This window comes from Dermacentor andersoni, chromosome 10 (assembly GCF_023375885.2).
Source record: "Dermacentor andersoni chromosome 10, qqDerAnde1_hic_scaffold, whole genome shotgun sequence".
Classification (NCBI taxonomy): Eukaryota; Metazoa; Arthropoda; class Arachnida; order Ixodida; family Ixodidae; genus Dermacentor; species Dermacentor andersoni.
Window position 1 is genome coordinate 40,653,437 of NC_092823.1, and position 23,490 is coordinate 40,676,926.

Genomic DNA, 23,490 nt, shown 5'->3' on the forward strand with positions numbered 1-23,490 from the left:
TTAGGGTGAGTTTGATGGGGCAAGTCTCCAAACTGGCGCCGTTCTGGATATTCGCTCCTAGTGTATACGCCTTACAATGTCACCGGCGACAATTCGCAAATTGCAATATGTGCCGTAATGCCATTAATGAGGACATTAATTATGTAATTTTATTAATTACTTGAATACGTGTTTCGATTTCTTTGTGCAAGTAATGCCCGCCTCTTCGAATTATCCAGCTCAGCCAGAAGAATTATGCTATCTGGCACAGGAGATCTTTTAAAATTTCGTAAAATATAAAAATTATCCCCTCGTGTGTGTAATCCTGACAGCCTTCCACAAGTCAAGAAGCGCCTGCTGTTGCTATGTGCACCGACTCGTATCAAGTGAAGAAGACTGCGAAGTTGTGCTGGCTGTCAAGTCGTCCAGGCATGTAGAGATATAGATAAGCTCAGAGAGGGCTGGAAATAGTCAAAGAATGCTAATCGCGTTAACACACCATCTGACAAAGTAATGTTCTCTTGTTTTGACGCGATCATTCTCATGTTACACGAGATAGCTGGAAACAGTTGTTTCTTGTATACAAGCTGCTGAGTTGACCACACAGCGAGTTGTCAATGGACGTACGTGCATGTATGAAACTGTGCAAATCAGCCTAGAGTCAATAAGCGGACTCTACGTAACTTTTTTATTTTGCTTAGTTTAGAAGTAGGAAATTGTATGTTATTGTATTCGGCGTGCTAGTGTTCCGGGTCCATTTCGCGAAGATCGTCCCACGCCAATCATTGCTGCCGCAAGAATTCAGCGTTGGTCCTTGCTGCTGGGAGCCTACCAGTACAAGATAGAGTACAAACCTGGCTCGGACAACCTGAATGCAGACGCACTCAGTCGGCTTCCTCTAGAAACCACCGAGGGCACATCATAAGAGCTACACGAGTACGTGCACTCGCTGGAGCAGCTGGATGACACGCCCCTTTCGTCGCAAGCAATGAGACAGTTGACCGAGAAAGATCATGTACTTGGAAATGTCAAGTCCTACGTGCTTCATGGTTGGCCAAAGGAGCGCAAAGCACCCGATCTGCGGTTGGACCCATACTTCGCACGAAAAAGTGAGCTAACTGTTTACAAAGGTCTCATTTACTGGGGTCACAGAGTCGTGATTCCCGAGGCTGCTCGTGATGACATGCTGCAATTCCTGCACGAGACGCACCAGGGAATGTCTGCAATGAAGGCATTGGCCTGTACTGTCGTGTGGTGGCCCGGCATCGACGGAGCTATCGAACAAATCAGTAGGAATTGTACTACATGCACACAAGCAAGCGCAATGCCACCGGCGAAAATACCAGTAAGCTGGCCACTAACGCACGAGAATTGGTCACGCGTCCATTTGGATTATGTTGGTCCAGTGAATAACGCCATGATCCTAGTGGCCATAGATTCACATTCAAAATGGATCGAAGCAATTCCAGTGCGTCATGTCACAGCACAATTGACAGTTACATCCTTGCGTGAAATCTTCAGCAGGCTGGGCATACCAAGAACCATTGTGACAGACAACGGAACTCAGTTCACGTCAGAGACTTTCACGAAGTTTCTGACAGGAAATAACATAAAGCACTTTCTTACAGCACCATATCACCCCCAATCGAACGGGCTTGCTGAACGCGCCGTGCGGACGCTGAAAGATGGCCTCAAGAAGGTTAGGTCAGGTGATTTGTCTGAGCGATTGGCTAAACTGCTCTTTAGCTACCGTAGAACGCCCCTGGATGATGGACGATCACCGTCTCAACGACTTTTGGGATACCAGATCCGTTCTCGGTTGGACACATGCCTTCCACCACCCGTAACCTTCCCTATCTATCCACAGGCAGATCAAGAAAACAAGCTGAGCCCGGGCACTCCTATTTGGGCGCGCAACTTCGGACAGGGAGAAAGGTGGCTGCCAGCCACAGTGAAAGAAACAAGAGGATCCCGAATGATCACCGTTGAAACGGCAGAAGGTGAGCTTCAGCGTCACATGGATCAAGTCCGTCCTCGATACTGTCCTGTGCCGGCACAACCTTCGCAAGATCAACCAGCTGGTGTACCGACGCTACCAGAAGAGGCTCAACCAGCTGTGCTTCGAAGATCGACCCGTATGCGAAAATCCGTACAGCGGTACTCACCTTAAGGAGGGAAGAGTGCTGCAAAGTGAAAACGGCAACCAAGACAGAGAAAACCAAGTTCGCCGTGGCGCGAGACCGACGTCATCGCACGTGCCGAAGCGGCTTGAGAACGTCTGAACAAACGGCTCTCACTGAATAAACGGGCGCAGTGTTCCCGTTCTGGTGTGGGCGTTATTATGCGCCTGGCCGTCCGGCCAAGAGCAGTCATAACAGTTGAGTTATAACAAGAAGTAGGAAATTGCATGTTATTGTATTCGGCTTGGAAATATGGCCATACAAGCATTTCTAGTGAAATGTGGACGCAATCCCGGACCCAATCGCGTGCCTTGTTCTGTACGGAGAATGATACCTCAAAGAATAAATTGAGATACGAAACGGAGGTGACCCACAGAAAACTGTCAATCGTCCACTTTCTCTGAGAGAAAAATATAATTGACACAATGGCTGCTATATGCGCAATGCATCGATATTGTTATGTGTCCTTGTAGTCCTTTTCTTCATTTTTTTGTTATCTTAAACACATGCAAGGTTGATCGGAATTTATATATATCGTTTACAATTTCTCAGGATGGCATGCAGCGCCCACGTGGTCAGGGTACCTGTCACGTGAATTTCGTTAAAGTGCAAAATCGGAAGAATTTGACGCAGGTGTTTTATTCCTTGAGAAAATTATACGTAATTTGTGCTAGCCCATAGTTGGATTAGGAAGACGCAAATTCACTTGAACTATTCCCAAGTGTGGACTCCGCAGACACCTCTTTTGCACGTCTGAAAGAGGAAAAAATAAAAGAGTACGTGGCGTTATTGAACGAGTGAACGAAAAAGTACGTTCCAATGTAGCGTGTATGCGATTAAAAACTGCAGTATACTTATTTCACGTTAGTCACGTTATTTATTTCACGAGGTCACGCCAGTTTTGTTTTCGCAATCTGCAAAACTCATATTTATATTACAAGCCCATTATATTTCCCGTCGGACACCTATGTCCATTACCCGTCCTGTTTATTAAATATTAAAAAAAATATTTGTTATCCCTTACGGCTATTTATTTTCATCCACTCTAGCATGCTGCTACGTATTCTTAAAATGAACTCGCCAGTGGTTGCATACCTTTCCTCGGGCACACTCCATACCAGCAGGTATGATTACAACGCGGCAGGTAGCTCGGCCGAAAGCAATACGGCAGCATTCCATTTTGCATTTCTTGGTAAGAAGGGGATCCTGGAAGTATGCGAAATGGTTCATTAGGAGAGCGTTCCCACAGTGTGATATCTCAGAACAGTATCATTGATGCAAAGTGATTTTACTGCCTGCCTTGATGCATCCAGGTTACGCCAATCTATGCTTCCTTCAAGTTCTCTAGAAATGTGCCTGCGAGTATTATAAATGAGAGAAACTGGACATTAACGATAGAGAAGGAAACATTCTTCACTGTCCACGGCTGTTCTTTATGGAAAGCGCTGGGGAGAGAGACCCCCCCCCCCCCCCCCCCGTTTCAGAACGTATCTACTACTCGACATAAGACGTCTATTGCGCAATTATTGCTGTTGCAAGAAACGTCCTGCTCATTCCGGGTGCACTATTTTTCGTATCATATGGGAACATTGAAAAGTCACCTCAGGCTGATACCACAATTCTAGACGTGGGCCTGGAATACTCGCGAATTGTTGCACGAGAAATAAAATTCAAGCTCGACTCGTTATCAAAATTACGTATGAACCATGTGAATAATTTTTTTAACGGAAAATATTGGAATTTACGCATTTTAGCTTATGAGTTCTCAAGGAACGAATTCTCGAAATGGCACCAGTCTTTAGATATTCATAAAGCGGGCGAGGAGATACATTGGCGGTCCGGTTACTTCGATGTCTATTTGCATAAAACGACGTACTGTTAGAAGGAAAGTGGAACAACAGTGGAGATTTACAAGTTTGACGGCGCGTATGGCGAGACTAGTTCCATCCTCAGAATATGCCAATGATACTTTCAAGCTCTTTCCGGTCGCAATTCGTAAATTACAGTATTTGCCGTAGAGCAACTATCAATAGCATAATTAGTGAAATATACGTAATTAGTTGATTTCAAATTCTAATTTCTCGTAGAAGTACTGTTTAGTCATTTGCGTTCTGTGCTTCAAGGAGCAGAAATGTGATTTGGTCACAGGCGGTTTGAAAGAACAACTGTGATCTCGAAAGCCATCTTGTAGACAACAGAGTCCCTCCGCCACAGAAATATGGGTTGAGATTGTATCGAGAAAGCAAAAAGGTCGAATACATTTTGACCGATTATTTACACAAACACGCAATATCACCGATCCTCGCACGATCCTTGGCGCTCCTGCATCGTCTTCCGTTCGTCGCCTCCACGTATGCAGTGCTGACGGACTCGCGTTAAACAGCACTGCGGCTGCAGAGGCACCACATCGGTAGTGGTTAAGGATGGGAGAGGCGGGAGACAGGATGAGAACGGCTAAGTTTCGCGCGCATTGTACGGTTTGAGCGGCACGTACAACGTGCACAATGTCACTTCAAGACTTCTCCATCCACGGCGTTCCGCGCCAAGTCCTGTAGACGACTGCGTCCGTTTGCAGAAAGTACGCGGTGGGGCGGCATGAGCTTGCGTGCTCAATTTTTTGATGGCGTGTCATCCTCAAGGTTCCCGTCCTCAAGGTTCTACTCACCACAACCAGCAAGGAGCAACAACGTTGCACCCGCGTTCGACGCATCGCCCCAACCAACTACTATTTTGGTAAGCCCCGCGTCGCTTCCCTCCTTTCTTCGCCAGTTTGTCAGAAAGTGCTGGAAACTATCACGTTGGCGCCCTTTCGCTTTATCGCACATTGCTGCCTAAGCACTGTCTCCTGCTAGACTTAGTTCTCGCCAAGTATTTCATTAAGTGTTGGTCGCCGACGTCATGGTTTTTCCATTCTTGTGTGTCACCCATACCCACGCCCTTGTTGCGCATGCTCGGAGCTGATGCCTCAGTGACCAAGCGCAATACATAAAAAAAAGAAAACTTAGGTAAGCTGTAGCATGGACGCAGCCGCAACGTGAAACGTGTTGCGAGTGCAGCAGAAGGTGCATGTGCACTAAGATGCAGAAGCGACGTGACTAAACGCAGACGCTACATTTACTCACGCATTAGGGAGCTTCCATGCTTAACGTAATTACGTAACAACTCGTTGGGGTCGGATAGCCTCGTTTAGCAAACTTACTTGCTCCTTATTCGCAGTCTGCCCGCCGCGGTCAAAGGTGGTGGGAGCGAATCGGCATCCTCGCTTTCCGAGTCTTTTCGCGGAACTTCTGCACCATCCTTGTCGAAAGCGGTTGCGCAATATTCGAGCAAGCGCGCAATTTCTGGCAAAATGTTCTACACTTGTAGACCAAGTGAGTCCTGATGAGAACAGGTACGAGTTTGATGGAGTATTCCAACTACGGTTAAGTGTGCTCTAATATGCGACCACTCCTCCCCCCCCCCCCGCCCCCTCCCGCTGGAACCGGCAAATAAGCTGTGCGTCTCTGAACGTCAATCAGGAGCGTAAATTTTGCTGCGATCGCTTCTTGCGTGACTCGGCGATGGTGCCCTCGGTTCCCGCCCCACGTACGTAATAGAGTAATCGAGTAATAACTTCGCGCATCTACGCAAGGGTAGCACAGTAATGTACGTGGGTAATATGGTTCAGAAAAAAACAAAAAGAACGAACGAAGATACTATAACACAAATTCTTTATATGCGGTTTTAGGAAGCGATCCATTTAACCGAACGAAAAACGTTCCACGTCAAAAAAAAAAAAAAGAAATTGGAGTCCAGTGCAGGAATGAGCCCTTCGTCACCCTTTGAGTGACAAACCTTCAACGACGACCCTTGATAAACCTTGAAAGCCTTGGAATATGAGTGTGCGAGAGTTATTAGAGAGAGAGGCACAGAACAAAGGGGAAAGGTAGGGAGGTTAACCAGGTGGGAAGATCCGGTTTGCTACTCTACGCGGGGGATAGAGGGGAGGGGGAGGCAAAGTGATAGCGAAGGAGAGATAAAGAAGGGAAGGGGCAGAGATATACACAGTGACCGAGAGTGATTGGAGCTACAAGAACGTTTATGGGTCTCAAAGAAGCTGAGCTAATGTCTGCCACGATAAAAAGAAAACGCCCATGTGGCAAGAGGGCCGCAGAGCTGGATTAGGAGGAGGAGGAAAAAAATTTGCTCTTATAGATCTTTTAAACATAGTAAGCCAGGCTTCCAGAAATAGTCCAAACATTTCAAAAGAGGAGCAATGACCTACTCATTAATAATAAACGAGTAGTACATAAACCAACTACCCCAGCAAGAAATCTTGTGAACTCCTTATTAATGTCATTAATAACTTCATTGTTAACGCAAAATATCCGGGAATACCGGCAGCTCACCTTTCTCACGATCACCTTGGTTTGGTCGTGTTTCTTGAGTTTCCAGATGCTCCTACAATAGAACTCTTGGCGCAATGTTTGTCCAGGGAACTTCCTGTGGTCTTTCTGGTAGTTGTGCTTCGCCTTGACCTCTATACATTCGGGTTTAAGCTTCCTGCGACAAAAAGGCGTAAGTGATTAATGCATTCGTTCATTGTGGGAAATACAGCTCAGATTACTTGTACCGGCTCGGGTTAGCTAAGACATAATATTGACCTCTATAAAGATCTCTTAGAAAAAGCACACATTGGCAATAACAAACAGAAGTTCAACGTTAACGTGATTCCAGCATGAACTCCTATTGCTTGCAGAAAAAAACTGATAGTTATTGTTTAGTATATTGTACGCATAAATTCTTATATAATATAGGTAGAATCGAATTGTAATGGCTTTTAGTTTAAATCAAAGACGTTTATTAGGTTCCCAATACGTTCGCATAAATGGGCTGAGGCTTTGCTTGGATGTGGTAGACGCATCATTAGACAGATTCAGCGTTAGGTCACCGGTAGCCATAAGATGAAAACACAAGCACTGTTTAATTTTTCCTAGGAAGGCGGGATCTCACTTATATTTATTTTATTAGTGGCTTTCTTAACGAGGGCGGGTAACATCGGCCGGTAAAGCAAACGACACTCAGACTCACTGAGGAAAAAATATTTTTGTGAGGTCTGTCGCTATCGGAAGCAAAACGCCCGTTCAGCGAAGAAACGTTTTTCTTTTTTTCAGATAAGTCAGATGTGAAATATTCAATTGATAAGAAAGCTTGTCTTGTCGCTTCTTATCTAGAAAAAAAGGCATGGCGTTTTCGCTCGAGTCGTCTAAGCGTGCAACACTTCAACAATGAGAAATTTTGCTCAAAACGGGACACGGGAAATCTGCACTGCTCTCTGCTTTAAGGCTGAACCCCATGAGCGCGATTTTGTGCGCGACAGCGACGAGCGACGGCTTCGAGCGACGGGTCGGGCCGTCGCGTGAACAGATGGCTCGGTCTTGTCGCGCCATCGCCCGGTTCTGCAAATCTAGAATACGTCGCTCGTCACCCGGAATTGTTGTGAGCGACTAGCCAATAGCGCGAAACCGGAACTGGATGTACATAACTCAAGTACTTCCGATTGTCGCAGGGAACGAGCAAACGATTGAACTTTTATAGCTGCAAGGAGAAGAACCTACTGCAAGCCTTTCAGAAATATTTTATGCTGCTTTTTACAGTAAAATACATCAACTTAAGTTAATAAAGTACGTGTCACGCTAGTTTCGGCGCCTACACTGCTGCCCTCATACCGGCAACACTGGGGAGACGTCGCTCGAAGTCATAGCTCGCATGGGGTGCAACTTGTAGGCGACGAGCGAACGCGACAGCCATCTCCATCGCGTCGCTTGTCGCTGTCGCGTGCAACATCGCTTGCATGGCGTTTGTACTTTAACCCTTTGAGGTAGAACGCTTCGAGCGCTTCGTCGCCGGGCGGAACGTCGATATCGGCGTACAAAATCAATCCATGACCTTAGGGCAGCCAGGAGGATGCAAAAGAAGATTCAGCGTCGTATGGATAGATTAGCGTCGGAACGTTGGGCAACGTTTTGCCAGAAACTCGACCCCCGCAAGCCACTGTCTCACATTTGGAAAACGGTGCAAGGTCTGCGTTGCCTTCCGGAACGGCGTTTCCCATTCAAGGCGCTAGCGCTTTTCCAAGGGCGGCAAGACATCGATGTCGCAGAAGACTTTTGTGCACGGATCGCAGACCAAGCGACTCGTCCAGATCTTCCAGCCCGAGCTGACGTCCCCCATTCCCGTGATTGCCGCAGGACCTTCCTTTTACAATGGAGGAGCTCGAAGCGGCTCTAGCTCTCTGCAGGCGCTCATCATCTCCGGGTCCGGATGGTATATCATACCGGGCCTTGTGCTATCTCGGAGAGTCCGCACGGATAGAGTTGTTGAGCCTTTACAACTCCTCATGGCAGGAGGAAAATGTTCCTGACGAATGGAAAGTAAGCCGCCTGGTGCCACTCTTAAAGCAGGGCAAATCCCCATTAGAACTCACCTCTTACTGCCCAATAGCGCTGGCCAGCTGTGTAGGAAAGATAATGGAACGGATGATACTTGGCCGCCTGGAATGGTACCTTGAATACTACAAGATTTATCCGATTTCCATGGCTGGTTTCCGACGTGACCGCTCTTCCATCGACAATGTAGTTGATCTCGTTTCATATGTCCAGCACGAAAGGTCCCGTAAGCGTATATCTGCAGCTTTATTCTTAGATGTGAAAGGGGCATACGATAACGTATTACATGAGGCCATTCTCGACGCCCTTGCGACGGTTGGCCTAGGCGGTCGAGTTTTTTTGTGGATTGCAAGTTACCTATCTGCAAGATCATTCTTTGTGTTAACTGACGATGGCCCAACTACGCGACGCTATACCAGCAGGGGCGTTCCTCAAGGCGGTGCTCTCAGCCCGACGCTATTCAACCTCGCTCTTGTTGGACTTGCTGAATACTTGCCAACTGCCATCAAAATTTCAATATACGCTGACGACATCTGTGTCTGGACTTCGGCAGTCACACGTCCTCAGATACGTGCGCGACTTCAAAGAGCGGCCACTTTGTCAGCGAACTACTTGTGTAAACAGGGTCTCAGCATATCACCAGAAAAATGCGCACTAGTAGCATTTAGTCGCAAACCGATGACGCCTTATATCATCTCAATCAATGGGCGGACCATTTCCTATGTCCGAACCCACAGATTCCTTGGCGTAATTATCGACCGAGACCTCTGTTGGAGCCCGCACGTGGCCTACATGAAACGGCGCCTGACAGCAACTTCCCAGGTGTTTAAATACTTGACAGGAAAGACGCGGGGGATGTCATTAGACGCAATGCTTAAACTCTACAGACCTCTCTTTCTCGGTTTTCTAAGATATAGTCTACGTGTACTGACCAACACCTGCAAGACAAATATTCGTGTTCTGCAGGCAGCACAAGCTCAAGCACTCAGAGTTTGCCTTGGTTTGCCCAGATGCACGTCAACAGAGGCAACTCTTGCGATTGCTCGGGACCACCCAATGCGAACTCATATTACGGTGGAAGCCTTGAGAACGCATATCAGACATTTTGCACGTGCCACCTATCACCACCTTGCAGCACTACCTTCAGACAGGCACCAATCATCATTCTCTAAAACTATCATCAAATACAACGACAAACTTCCATCGGGCTTCACCGCTGCATCTAAACCATCGATACCCCCTTGGTGTCTTATCAGCCCCACAGTCCATCTCAGTGCACCAGGAATCGGGAAAAAGTCTGAACTGTCGTCGCCTGTGCTGAAACAACTGTCTCTGCTTCTTCTGCACGAGAGGTACGCGGACAGTGAACACATTTATACTGACGGTTCCACAAACATGCAGTGTTCGTCCGGTGCTGTGGTTGTCCCAGCAAAAGCTATTACCATCAGCTTTAGGACTGACCACCCAACATCATCGACATCTGCTGAACTAGCTGCTCTTCGCGCTGCACTTCGTTTCGTCAATCGGGAGCCTCCTCCACAATGGTCAATCTTCAGCGACTCGAGGGCAGCCCTACAATCTGCACTATCAGCTCTGCGTCGCGGGCCATTCGAACAGCTCGCATTCGATATTAGATGCCTACTCCATACATCACAGGAGAAAGGACACCACGTGAAGTTTCAGTGGCTGCCCAGTCACTGCGGCGTCACTGGAAACGAAGATGCCGATAATGCCGCTCGGGCAGCTCTTGAAGACGCACAAGAAGAGGCCATACCGCTTTCACGATCCGACGCAGCTAGCAGACTTCGAGTGCTTGCACAGGAGATCACGCTATCTCTATGGTGCACACCAAACAGCCAGACCAACCAGAGCAACCGTCAATACCATCTGCCCTCGTTGATGCATCTCTATATGCCAACTGTACTCCGCCGAAGAGAGGCGACTCTGCTTTATCGCTTATGGCTAGGGGTGGCTTTCACGAAATCTTACGCCTTCCGCATTGGAATGGCCGACAACGCTCTCTGTAATGCCTGTCTTTGCGAGGAGACGTTGGAACATATTCTGTGCGACTGTCCTGAATATAATGTTCAGCGACAGTCCCTGGCATCTGTTCTAGCGCACCTTGACAGTAGACCATTGTCCCTCGACACGATTTTCACATGCCGCCGACAGAAGACATCGCAGGTGAAGGCGACAAAGGGACTACTTCGGTTTTTGAAAGAGACTGGATTGGACAAGCGGCTGCGAGAGTGATGTCACGTACCATGCCAGGTTGATGGACTCCAACGGACGATGTGTGTGTGCTGTGCTATGTGCTCTCTCTCCCTCTCCCCTTTCCCCATCTTTAATCTCCCCCATCCCTCTCCCATGTGTAGGGTAGCAAACCGGTTAAGCTAAACTGGTTAACTTCCCTACCTTTCCTTCTCCACTTTTTCCTTCCTTCCTTGAGGTAGAAGTCTATGCACTTCTACTTTAACACTAACCGCATAGGAATTTGTATAACATTGACTATAGGATTCCCTATAGTCAAGCTCTTCAATTCAGACCCATATGCACAAAGGAGAAGAACTGAACGTCATACTGCAAACGTTTGCACTCGGACACAACCCACCAGAATTACTCACCATTGGTCATTAGCGAGTCAAAAGAAGAAAAGGCACAAAACGAGAATTCGCAAGCTTTTATATAGCACAAAACCTGCTCCCTCAGATGCGCATACTAGTCTCATCCTAGGATTTTGGCATTCGACGCCTAAAACGAACTTAATTCGCCGATAACACTTGGACATAATAATAGAAAATTACAAAATGAGTCAAGTTATTCCGGAACTGTATTAGTCTTTTTTTTATAAAGGAGCAGAGAACATTAAATACATACTTTTCTAAAATGAATTGTGAAACTTGTAGACGTTGCGCACCCTGCAATAAAGCACGATTAAAATCCTGCCTGAAAATGAACGCCATCGCATCAGAAAAAGCACTGCCTTTTCTCTCTCAAAATAGGTGGGGACTTTGACTGTGGCAGTTCTAATGTCCTCTATACATTGGAGAGGTAGACGCTCCTTTCAGAACAGGATATAATAACAAGAAAGACGGACGTCAAATCCAACACTCTCATCCCGCTCTTAACGTATATTACACACGTGAGCACCCCTTTCAGGCACTTAAAAGGACACTAAAGCGAAACAATAAATGTTTAGTCTAATGAACTATTGTTTGAGAACCCTGCAGGCAGTCATTTAAAAAAAATAGTTTGATTAATACATGAGAAAACGAAGGTCCAAGTATCAGTACTTGAATTTTGCGCCGGAACCCCAGCACCGGTACGTAAGCGTGACGTCAGGGATTCCAAAGTATGTTTTCGCATTTGGGCCGCGTTGGCTGAATAAACGTTCCCGAAACTTGCCATGTTTAATGTTAGGTTTCTTTAGAACGCAATGTAGTCAATCTGTACCACTACATCTAATTAGTAGGTCCTAGACGATGCCATCAAAATCGAAGACGTCACAGCCCCCAGAACTTAAGTAGGCGTCGCCACCCGTATTTCGTTCTTGCGCTTTTTCTGGTTTACCAAACGTCTTAACGTTGTAAGAGTGGTGTTTTTGGTGTTGTAGAACGGTAATTTAGTGATGCAGAAGAAATCATTTTTCTCTTTAGTGTCCCTTTAAGGTCACCGTTCGAAAGTCTGGATGTCAAACTCACTGTTAAGGAAAGCTTGTGAGTCATGCATTATTCTTAAAGTTATTGCGCGTTCGGGGTGCATCAACGAAAAGAATGACACACTCAGATGAAATGTGTGAGCGAAAAAACATCCTGAACCACGCGTACCCAACCACGCAGGCCCTCTGTGTAGTGCAGAGATGTTACGGAAGTAATTGAATTTCTCAAAGTAAAATGCGCCAGAAAAATCGTGAAGTACGACTTACACACAAAATACTGGCATTATATATAGCGTCGCACTGTAATATGAATATACGAGAAAACATAATTCTGTTACACGGAAACTCAAACACAAACCCATTTTCGAGCCTTTCTACCATTCACAGAGCGGAGCGCCCCCGTCCTTCCGACACCATCCGGATGGTATTCGCCTCCACGCATTCCCGGTCCACACAACAGGCCGCGTTTCTACAAGAAAGCTCGCCTTCGCGCATAGCGTCTGCCACCGGCGTTTCCCCTGAAGCGTTTCCACATAAGCTGCAGCTGCCGGGAAGCGTGAGAAGCAGTCAGGGATCTTTGAACGCTATCGCGTTACACTCTTAAAGGCGCAGCTTAAGCGTCCTCCATAAAAAAAAAAAAAAAAACTAACGAGAAAGGAGGCTGTCAACTTGCGCTTAATCCCCACTGGCACGTACCTCAACTTACACAATCATAATAAAATGGCATACCCTGCGCGTTGCCCATGGTGCTCCGAGAGAAGCTAACTCTTTTACACAGCACCGGGACATTCCGGGCCATCCCCGGACTGCCCCCGATAGACCAAACGAGTGTGGAGGGGTCGGAGGAGCTGCTGGCCAACGATTGCCTTGACGATCGACAGGGTGCGCAGAGCGGCAACTGTCTGTGGCCCCCTGGTCTGAGACCGCGAACTGAGCTTGAATGGGACTCTAAACCAAGTGCCCCCCCCCGCCAACACATTTATTCCTTCAAATAGATGTTGCCAACAGAAATTTAGGCAGCTACAGACCCCGGACGTCGGTTTTCTCGCTCAGAGTCATTTCACACTTAAAAAAAAAGAAATAAATCCTAGGACACCTAAGCAGTACTTATGGCTTTTGAATACGAAAGCATAAATGTCCAATTCAACGCCGTTGAGCGGTCCTTTGAGTTTTGCGCAGCCAGCAATGTACCGTAGCGGTACGCGCTGCCGGATCCAGCAAACAGCAGCAGCCTGCGGTGCCCACGCCGCATGCCACTGACGTCTAGCGCAACGATAGAACGAGGAAGCAGCAGTGGCCACCAGGGCCGGCAGGCTCGTGAAGCAGCTACGCCCAATGGGGGTGAGAGAGAGAGAAGGATATATGGACCAACCGGCGGCTTCAGAGAGCGAGAGTGAGGATGACGTGGCGTCGCGGCGTCGCGCTCTCCTCTCTCGCAACACCTGGCGCGCTAGCGGGGCAGCGGGTGTCACGTGGCGAGCTCGTTACGTGAGGTCGCAGCCAATGGGAAGTTACCGGCCGTTTCGCAGCTACAGACGATAGACGCCGGCTTTCTTGCTCACTGGGCCATTTGACGCGTTCGCATCAAAGCACAACAAATTTATTTTCGACGTTACTGCCGAGAACGGGACCCCCGGTCGGCGGCTGAAAGGTCGAAAACAAATTTATTGTGTTTCCCAGCGTGAATTTGTTTAAATTAACATCCAGGGAAAACACGGGGAAGGCGGGAGATAGAAATTCAAGACGATGAGCCAAACGAGAACAAGGTGAAAACAGGAGCCAACGTCAAGACGAGTGCACTTGTCGAAACGTTGGCTCCTGCTTTCAGCTTGTTCTCGTTTTGCTCGTCGTCTTAAAATGATATGTAGGATGTTGCGCACACGCAAAATAACTGCAGGACAGTTTCGCAGAGTTGCGCGAAAAACTGACGCTGCCCTTAATATAGGTCAGTACTTAGTTGTTACCTTGTCACCTACTTCAAAAATTAATGTTTGGTTCAAACCAAATACTGTGCTACCGCTTACTTGAACATGGCCCGTATCATGTCCTGACTGCATGGAGAAAGCCGATAGTTTTTCAGTCCGCCGTCCACGTAGCTCATCAGGTACCCCTGGGACCACGCGCATTCTGGAACTTTAGGCCTCTTATTGTCATGTACGGCTCCGAGACTGCACGATGTGGCGAAAAATTCCTTTATTACTGGTCATCATTCGCCCTGATCAGAAAAGATGCTACACATTTAGGGCCTTATGCCCAAAGCATAAGCATAAGGCCCTAAATCTTGAAGACAGGTTGTATTTAAAAAGAGAAGAAATGAAAATTTTAGATGAGGTTGAACACTAGGCGTTATATTTTCAGAAAATCTACTTTGGAACAAACATGCCGAATGTCTTTGCGCAAAGCTAAACAGAATATCGGGACTGTTACATAGACACCGACATGTCTGTCTTTGACTGACCTGGTCTTGGCGACATCAAAACAAATCATCACTAAACTAAAATTGGGTCAAAAACGAGCAATTCGTGCTGTATCTAATCTTTCCTCCAAGGAACACACGTCTAAATATTTTTTACGAATACAATATTGCGGGTTGAATTCATTTATTCATTTCGTCTAGGCCTTGTTGTTCTGCATGTACAGAACAACGTTGCGAATGGGAAATGTTGATTATGTAAACTTGTTTAACCTGAATCGTCGCCAAATCCCCTATAACACGAGACATGCCGACATTTGGTTAAGACGCTTTTGTCGTCCTAATTATGGACAGCAATCTGTATCCTACCGCATTGCTGATCTTCTAAGCACTCTAACTACAAGTAGATTAAACCCGGATACTATGTTTCCTCGTTACTTTTCCACGTATGTTCTTTCGCAAAATCGCGCTTTGTGATTCCTCTACTTTCTGTTTGATTATTGTGTACATATCCGTATGCATGAGGATGCTTATTCTTATATATATATATACACACACACAAACATATATTTATATATATATATATATATATATATATATATATATATATATATATATATATATATATATATATATATATATATATATATATATATATATATATATATATATATATATATATATATATATATATATATATATATATGTATGTATGTATGTATGCGCATATGCGTATGTCGTCTATATATATCGCGCTTGGTGCGCCGGATCTATTCATTTTTGTTCTCATTTTCTTCTTAGCTGCATTGTCACAGCCTATTTTCAGAAATTGTTTCGTATGTACCTCTCTGATACTGTTTCTTCATTTTCTGTGCAACAAAAAAACTACTGCCTGTACATCCATTTTACTATTTCTTTTTTCCTTCACATTTTCTGTAAAGTGCCTAGACTTATGTTATTATGTGCCTATGCAGACTGTCGAATTGTACCATAGGGGGCAGGGCTCAGTCAAGCTGCAGTAATGCAGCTTTTTCCCGCCACTCCCTTTCTCTCTTTGTTGAGAGATGTAAAATTTTGACTTGATTTGATTCGATTGAGCTTAAATGAAAGGTTAAGGTGCCTAATTCTGACTATATCAATAATAAGCCAAAAGAGTAGCAATCAGAAAAGGAGCAGCTGGAGGTGCTAAGGGTTTCGAAATATATAGGGCAATTTATCCATATTTTCCGTAAAATTGAAACAAAAGTGTTTTCAAGTTAACTTACATATGCGCGAGCTCATGAGCCATTGTGCGGGTTCCTTTGTAAGTCTTAGCGATGTCTTCGCCTGCGCCCACAAAAGACTTGCTGCAGATACCGCCGATTCTTCCTATTCCTACAGAACCAAAGTAGTGTTAAAACGTGCAAAAAAACTACCCTGTCCTTGTTAACTTACATTTGACAATATTCAACATGATGGTTGGCATGAGCCTTGTGCGCACGCCCTTATAAGAACCCTAGTGCACAGAATTTCCTAGAATTTCCTAGGAAACTCCGGTGGTGAAATCGTTCAGCCGCCATGGGAATGATGGGAACTACACGGATTTGCCTGACCTTCATGATTCTGCATTCAGAGTTTCTTGTGGCTTTGTTTATTACGCTTTATATGCCTTCATTGTCGTAAACTTCAGAGCAATCAATCTATACTTTCCTAAGTACAGAAGACGCTTCGGACACGCACAAACGCTACTGCTTGCAATGGTTCAGCTTATCGAGGTAGCAAAATCGAAACGCCCCATGATGATGATGATGATGATGTGTTGTGTTTAGTGGCGCAAGGGCCAGGTTTGGCCAAAGAGCGCCATGACAAGTGTTATTGTTGATTTATTATGGAAGATGTGAGTTGGCTGTAAAGTGGCCTAAAAATAGTCGCTGTAAACTGCGTAAAATGTACGTGCTATAAAATTATGGCGATGATTTATGAAGAAAACTATGACCATTAAAATCCATCGTAGGAGAATGATGCAAAATGGAAAATGTATAAGATAGTAAAATTACTTGGAGCACTGCTGCCTCGCCAGAGCCCTTGAAACACAAGGGCCTAGAGGCGCGTGCTACACGAAAGAGCTATCACAGCGGTATCCTCTGAAGAGAGGACCCGCTACGAACATGTGGGGCTAAGAACATGCAAAACAACATCTTTCAGGAAGCCCAGCACTGCGCTGGAGTCAAACAGCGGTTCTGGGCCGAGTAACATTACTGGATGAAGGGGGATGTGCTGGCGGTATGCTAAAGGAAAATGTTTCTTTCTTTCAGATTCGGCTGCCCGACACTCCAGAAGGACGTGGAGGACGGTCAGCCTCTCCCCGCATCTACCACAGGTTGGAGGCTCGTTTCCGGTGAGTAAAAAGTTATGTGTGCCAAATGTGTGTCCTATTCTTAGACGACAGAATAGGACATCTGTCCGGCGTGATTTTGTTACGGAAGGCCAGAGTCCTAACTGTGGCTTTATTAGGTGGAGCTTATTATCTTTTTCCGCGTCCCACATGCGTTGCCAGTGGGCACGCAGCCGCCTTCGCAAGAAAGGCCTCAAATCTGTGACAGGCACCTCAGCAGTAGGGTTAACGGCTTGCGATGCTATAGACGTAGCCATCTCGTCCGCCAGAACGTTGCCCTCGATGCTCCTATGGCCAGGCACCCAGCATATAATGATATGCTGGTTAGATATGTACGCCCTACACAAGACGGAATATAGTTTATTAAGTACTGGATTTTTGTGTCTATAGGGTGACATCAAGGCCTTCACGACGCTTAGGGAGTCCGTATATATAATTGATTTCTGGAGTTGTGATTTATTTATATGCTTTACGGCCGACAGTAGTGCGTAGGCCTCAGCCGTAAAGATATTTGTTTCCGGGTGCAGTGCGTCGGATTCCGAGAAGGATGGACCGACGGCTGCATAGGATACCCCGTCGTGTGACTTTGATGCGTCTGTGTAGAACTCCGTGCAGGAGTATTTGTGCTGGAGTTCCCGGAAATGCATCTTTATTTCAATCTCTGGGGCATGCTTTGTGACTTCCACGAACGATATATCACATTGTATGAGCTGCCACTCCCAAGGAGGTAGCAGCTTGGCTGGATGCATTAGGCGAAGCTCGAGGAGTGGAACGTGCATTTCTTCGCTAAGCTCCCTCACACGTACCGAGAAAGGCTGTCTTACTGAGGGACGATTATGAAAGAGTGTAGCATATGTCATATCGTTAACGGTATTGAAACATGGATGTTGAGGGTTAGAGTGGACTTTTAGGAAATAACTTTGGCTGATGTATGTTCTTTGAAAATGGAGTGACCACTCATTTCATTCTACATACAGACTTTCAATGGGACTTGTCCTAAAAGCGCCCGTGGCTAAGCGGATACCTAGATGGTGAATAGGGTCTAGCATTTTTAGCGCACTTGGGGCGGCAGAGTGATAAATCACGGCACCATAGTCTAGTCGTGATCGAATGAGGCTTTTATAGAGGTTCATTAAGCACTTTCTGTCACTACCCCACGTAGTCTGGGATAGAATTTTGATTATGTTCATTGTTTTTAGACACTTTTCTTTAAGATGTTTAATGTGGGGGACGAAAGTGAGTTTGTAGTCAAGTATGACACCTAGAAATTTGTGCTCTTTGTTTACTGGTATCTCTTGTCCACACATTTGTAAGCAAGGATCCGGAACTAGGCCTCTCTTCCTTGTGAACAGCACACAAGAACTCTTTTGAGGATTGATTTTAAATCCGTTTTTCTCTGCCCACTGTGACACCTTGTTCAAACCATGCTGTACCTGTCTCTCGCAGACAGTGAGATTGCAGGATTTGAATCCTATCTGTATATCGTCTACGTAGACGGAGTAGAAAATAGCTGGTGGTAGAGATGCACGAAGCGTGTTCATTTTGACGACAAAGAGCGTGCAGCTGAGTACGCCACCCTGGGGTACCCCAGTTTCCTGTATGAATGTACGCGACAGTGCAGGACCTATTTTCACTCGAAATGTACGGTTCTCTAGGTAGCTCTCTATAATATTTAACATATTGCCGCGGATACCTAGCGCGGAAAGATCGCGCAGGATTCCGTACCGCCAGGTTGTGTCGTACGCTTTTTCCATATCCAGAAATACAGATAAGAAAGATTGCTTGTGCACGAATGCATCGCGAATGCTCGCTTCGATGCGCACAAGATGATCGGTTGTAGATCGCCCTTCCCGAAAACCACACTGAAATGGGTCAAGCATTTTCCTGGACTCTAGGAGATGCACGAGACGGCGATTGATCATTTTTTCAAATACCTTACAAAGGCAGCTTGTCAGGGCTATCGGGCGGTAACTTGCCACTGAGGAAGGATCTTTGCCTTGTTTCAAAACCGGGATCACTATAGCTTCTTTCCATGCAGTCGGGAGGTATCCCGCAGCCCAAATGGTGTTGAAAAGTGTGACTAGTGTAACTTGGGTGTCTTTATGTAAGTTTTTGATCATTTCATACATGATCCTGTCAGATCCCGGTGCAGAGCTCTTGCATGCACTCAAGGCAGCTCTCAACTCGGCAATGCTAAAAGGACAGTTGTATGGTTCATTCTGTTGACATTTTCTCATGAGTGGCTTACATTCTTCTATTTGTTTATATATGAGAAAGGATTGCGAGTAATGGTTGGCACTTGACACGCTCTCAAAGTGCTCCCCAAGTGAGTCCGCCTGATCTTGTAGGGTATCGCCTTCTGTGTTTACCAAAGGGAGTGCATGTGCTTGTCGCCCTCTTATCCTATTGACCCTGTTCCAGGCTTTCGCCTCATCTCTGAAAGAGTTAATACTCGATAGAAACTTCTGCCAACTTTCTCGTCTGGCCTGTCGGCGGGTTCGCCTGCCTTCGGATTTTACTTTTTTAAAGTTGACTAGATTCTCTGCAGTGGGAGAAGCGCGTAGCAACCCCCACGCCCTGTTCTGTTTTTTACGAGCGATCCTACAATCGTCGTTCCACCATGGGACACGTCGTTTGCAGGCCAAGCCTTTTACTTCTGATATGCATTTAAATGCGACATCTATTATGAATGCTGTAAAAAACTCAACTGCAGCGTCAATTCCTAACGAAGACAGGTCGGCCCATGAGATACTAGTTAGAGATCGAAATTTCTCCCAATCAGCTGTCTCAATCTTCCACCTAGGAGCGTATGGTGGATATTGGTTTTCTTTATATGATCTTAGCAGTATAGGGAAGTGGTCGCTACCGTAAGGGTTGTCGGTAACTTCCCATTCAAGTTCAGGCAGTACCGACGGGGAGACTATACTAAGATCTATTGACGAAAAGGATCGGTTTGCAAGATAGTAATATGTAGGTTCTTTCTTATTGATAAGGCACGCTCCAGAAGAAAAAAGGAACTGTTCAACAAGGCGACCTCGCGCATCTATACGAGAGTCGCCCCACAGGGAGCTGTGCGCATTGAAATCGCCAAGAAGAGCATAAGGTTCTGGCAATTGATCGATCAAGGAGTGAAATTCATGTTTGTTCAGTTGGTAGTGCGGGGGTATGTAAAGGGAGCAAATGGTGATGAGTTTGTTTAGTAGGACAACTCGAACCGCCACTGCTTCAAGGGGCGTTTGTAGCTGTAGAGGTTGACACGCAATACTTCTATGAGAAAGAATCGCAACACCACCCGATGATGCGACGGCATCATCGCGATCTTTGCGAAACGTAACATACGTACGGAGAAAGTTTGTGTGTTTAGATTTTAAGTGTGTTTCCTGTAAACACAGCACTTTTGGATTATGTTTGTGGATGAGTTCTTGCAAATCATCAAGGTTTCTAAGGAGACCTCTGACGTTCCATTGTATGATTTGTGTATCCATATTTAATGTAAATTAGTGCTGTGTGTACGGAAACGGAAAGATGCCTTAGATTACAGAGCCCTTTCGAGGCCCTGTAATTGGTGTTTTGTTCTTTTTGAAGCGTTCGAGTGATTCTCGACGCTCCTTAGGCGCCTGGTGCGCCTTGAGGATAGGTGTGGTGTCCATTGCCTCTTGTGAGGCGCCGGACACGTGCTCTTGCGAGCGGGAAGTTTTCAGAGGGAGTCCCGCCTTGGAGGGCAAGACCCCTGCGCCCACCAGCCCGGAGGTCGATGGGACTCCCTGAGGGATTTGGCTGCGCTGGCCGTTGCCAGCGCTGGAAGGGGCCTCGGAGGTTGGGGCAGCCTCGGCTGCACCCACCTTCGGGGTGGATGGTCCCTTCTCCTCGGTTGACGGAGCAGCGCTAGCTGCAACCGCCGCGGGGGCAGATGGCGTGACTGCCGACTCACTGCTTGTGGGTCGGACAGCCGCCGGAGGCCGTTGTGACGCTGCCCCCTGACGCGCCACTTCGGCAAAGCTGGCCTTAGGAAGGTATGCAACCCGCCTGCGTGCCTCTTTGAATGATATGTTTTCTTTTACTTTTATGGTCACAATCTCTTTTTCTCTTTTCCAGGACGGGCAGGCGCGCGAGTATGCGGCGTGCTCGCCATCACAGTTGACACAATGTGGAGTCTTCTGACATGTTTCGGAGGAATGTTCAGTGTCACTACACTTGGCGCATGTCAGCCGGCCTCGACAGTTCTGTGAACTGTGGCCGAACCTTTGGCACTTAAAGCATCTCAGAGGATTGGGAACGTATGGCCTAACACGAAGTTTGATATAACCGGCCTCGATGGACTCGGGAAGGACACTTGAGCCGAAGGTGAGTATCAGGTGTTTCGTTTTGATCTCTTTTCCATCTCGCCTCATCTTAATTCGCTTAACATTGATAACATTCTGGTCACTGAAGCCCTCCAAGAGTTCAGCCTCAGTGAGCTCCATCATGTCATCGTCAGAGACAACACCACGGGTGGTGTTCATCGTGCGGTGCGGGGTTATAATTATTTGGGTTTCCCCAAATGAAACAAGTGTTGACAATTTTTCATACTGTTTTTGATTGCGGAGCTCCAAGAGGAGATCTCCGCTTGCCATCCTCGACGCCTTATATCCAGGACCAAAGACTTCAGTCAATGACTTGGAAACAAGGAAGGGTGAGATTGTTCGTACTGGTTTATCTGGTTTTGCAGAATGTATCACGTGGAAACGTGGGAAGGATTCTTTTTGCCGTCCAAAAAACTGGAATACTTCATCGGTGCGCCCTCTTTTCTGAGGGCGATCAGGAAGTGCAGGGAAGGAACTAGCCATAGAATAATGTAATTTTCGGCAATAACGCCAACCACCCACCATGGAGCCCTACAAGGGGACGCTACAGGGACTGTAAAAAACAGGTCCTGTAAGCGCCAGCTGTACGTTATCACTATAACCAAATATGAGATAACCTAGGTTGGCTATTCACACAAGGTTAACCCTTGCTGCCTGGAAAAATTGGAAGTGAGCGGAAGTTAGGAGAAGACAGGAAAGATGGAAAGTGAGGGAAAGACGAAGGTTGGAGGGAGAGCGAGAGACAGGAAAAGGCAACTACCGATTTCCCCCGGGTGGGTCAGTCCGGGGGTGCCGTCTACGTGAAGCAGAGGCCAAAGAGGTGTGTTGCCTCCGCCGGGGGGCCTTAAAGGTCCGAACACCCGGCATCGGCTCAACCTCCAGGATCCCCCTTTCCCCGGACACGGCTAAGCCGCGCACGGCTACACGCGGGAGGGTCCAACCCTCATGTGCTCGGGTACGTGGTGGCGCAACACACCAAACGCCTGCTTACGCAGACGCCCCTGCGGGGGAAACGCCCCATGAGTCTCAGGGCCTGGCATGTCCGCAATAAATTCATAAGAGAGTTTTATGTCGCTTGCCAATGCATGCGTCCGTGGCATAATAGTTTCAACAGCGGGCATCTCTGCTAGACTTGCTGTGTTCGCATCCTGCATTGGGACAATCCTAATAAAAGGCTTAATTGCTTTGTTGAAAATGACGAGCTAACAAAGTCATGAATCCGTTTGAAGCAAGAAAAACGAAGTTAAGGTAAATCTATGTTAAGGCAAACCTCGCGCCCGACGGATTACCCATCTTATAAGGGGCCCTTCTGCCTAGAGCTCGGGGAGCCTTTCAACATCAACGAGGTCAGCGAAGTTCTCTAGGACCTCAACGGCAGATCGGCCCCGGGCGCCGATGGCACCTCCAACAGGGCGCTTCGAAACCTGGAATACGGCTCCATTGAATGCCTCACTGAAGAAATCAACCACATGTGGGAGCAGGGCTCTGTCCTAGAGTCCTGGAAGACGGCATCGGTCGTCCTGATCCCCAAGCCGGGTTGGCGTCCGGGACTGGGTAACCTGAGACCCATCTTCCTCACGTCATGCGTGGGCAAGGGCAGAACGCGTAATACGCAACCGCATCTCAAGGCGCATCGAGGGGAAGAATCTCTTCCCGTACAGCCTGATCCGTTTCCGCCCGTCCCAGTCCCTGTCGACGCAGGACGCGATGAAGCTACTCAAGCACCAAATTATTACCAAAAAAATGAGGGATGGCAGGGCCATCCTAGGGCTCGATTCGTAAAAAGCTTTTCGCAACATCAGCCACCCACACATCCGTGACACCATTTTGGTGCTCGGGCTGGGCGAGACGTTTAACAAGTTTGTCAGTTCGTTTCTACGATCCCGTAAAGCCACCCTCAAGATTGGCGACCTCAAGCCCAACCCCGTGGAGCTGGGCCCGATAGGTACGCCGCAGGACGCGGTAATCTCCCCGTTTTTATTTAACATTGTCATGTACAAGCTATCCAAATCACTCTCCAGAGTCGAAGGCATCAACGACACCCTGTACACAGACGACACCTCCATCAGGTTTGCCGGCTGCCGCGAGGGCGAGGTCGAAACAACGCCTCAGAAA

The 23,490-nt window shown here is 47.0% G+C and overlaps 1 protein-coding gene across 6 annotated transcripts in view; it reads right to left on the bottom strand.

Moving 5' to 3' along the window:
* Positions 1-2,782: 2,782 nt before the first annotated feature.
* LOC126519181 (venom metalloproteinase antarease TserMP_A-like) overlaps positions 2,783-23,490 on the bottom strand; it is a 60,904-nt gene continuing 40,196 nt past the window's right edge. For 2 of the 6 annotated variants that reach the window (XM_055065227.2, XM_055065226.2), the window contains exons 10-14: positions 15,924-16,032; positions 14,270-14,413; positions 6,548-6,701; positions 3,255-3,365; positions 2,783-2,912 (exon numbers count right to left, since the gene is read on the bottom strand). In XM_055065227.2, the coding sequence (XP_054921202.1) occupies positions 2,871-2,912; positions 3,255-3,365; positions 6,548-6,701; positions 14,270-14,413; positions 15,924-16,032 (560 nt within the window). In that variant the 3' untranslated portion in view covers positions 2,783-2,870. The remainder of the gene's footprint in view (positions 2,913-3,254; positions 3,366-6,547; positions 6,702-14,269; positions 14,414-15,923; positions 16,033-23,490) is intronic. The other 4 variants (XM_055065228.2, XM_055065230.2, XM_055065229.2 and 1 more) reach the window with 4 other exon arrangements.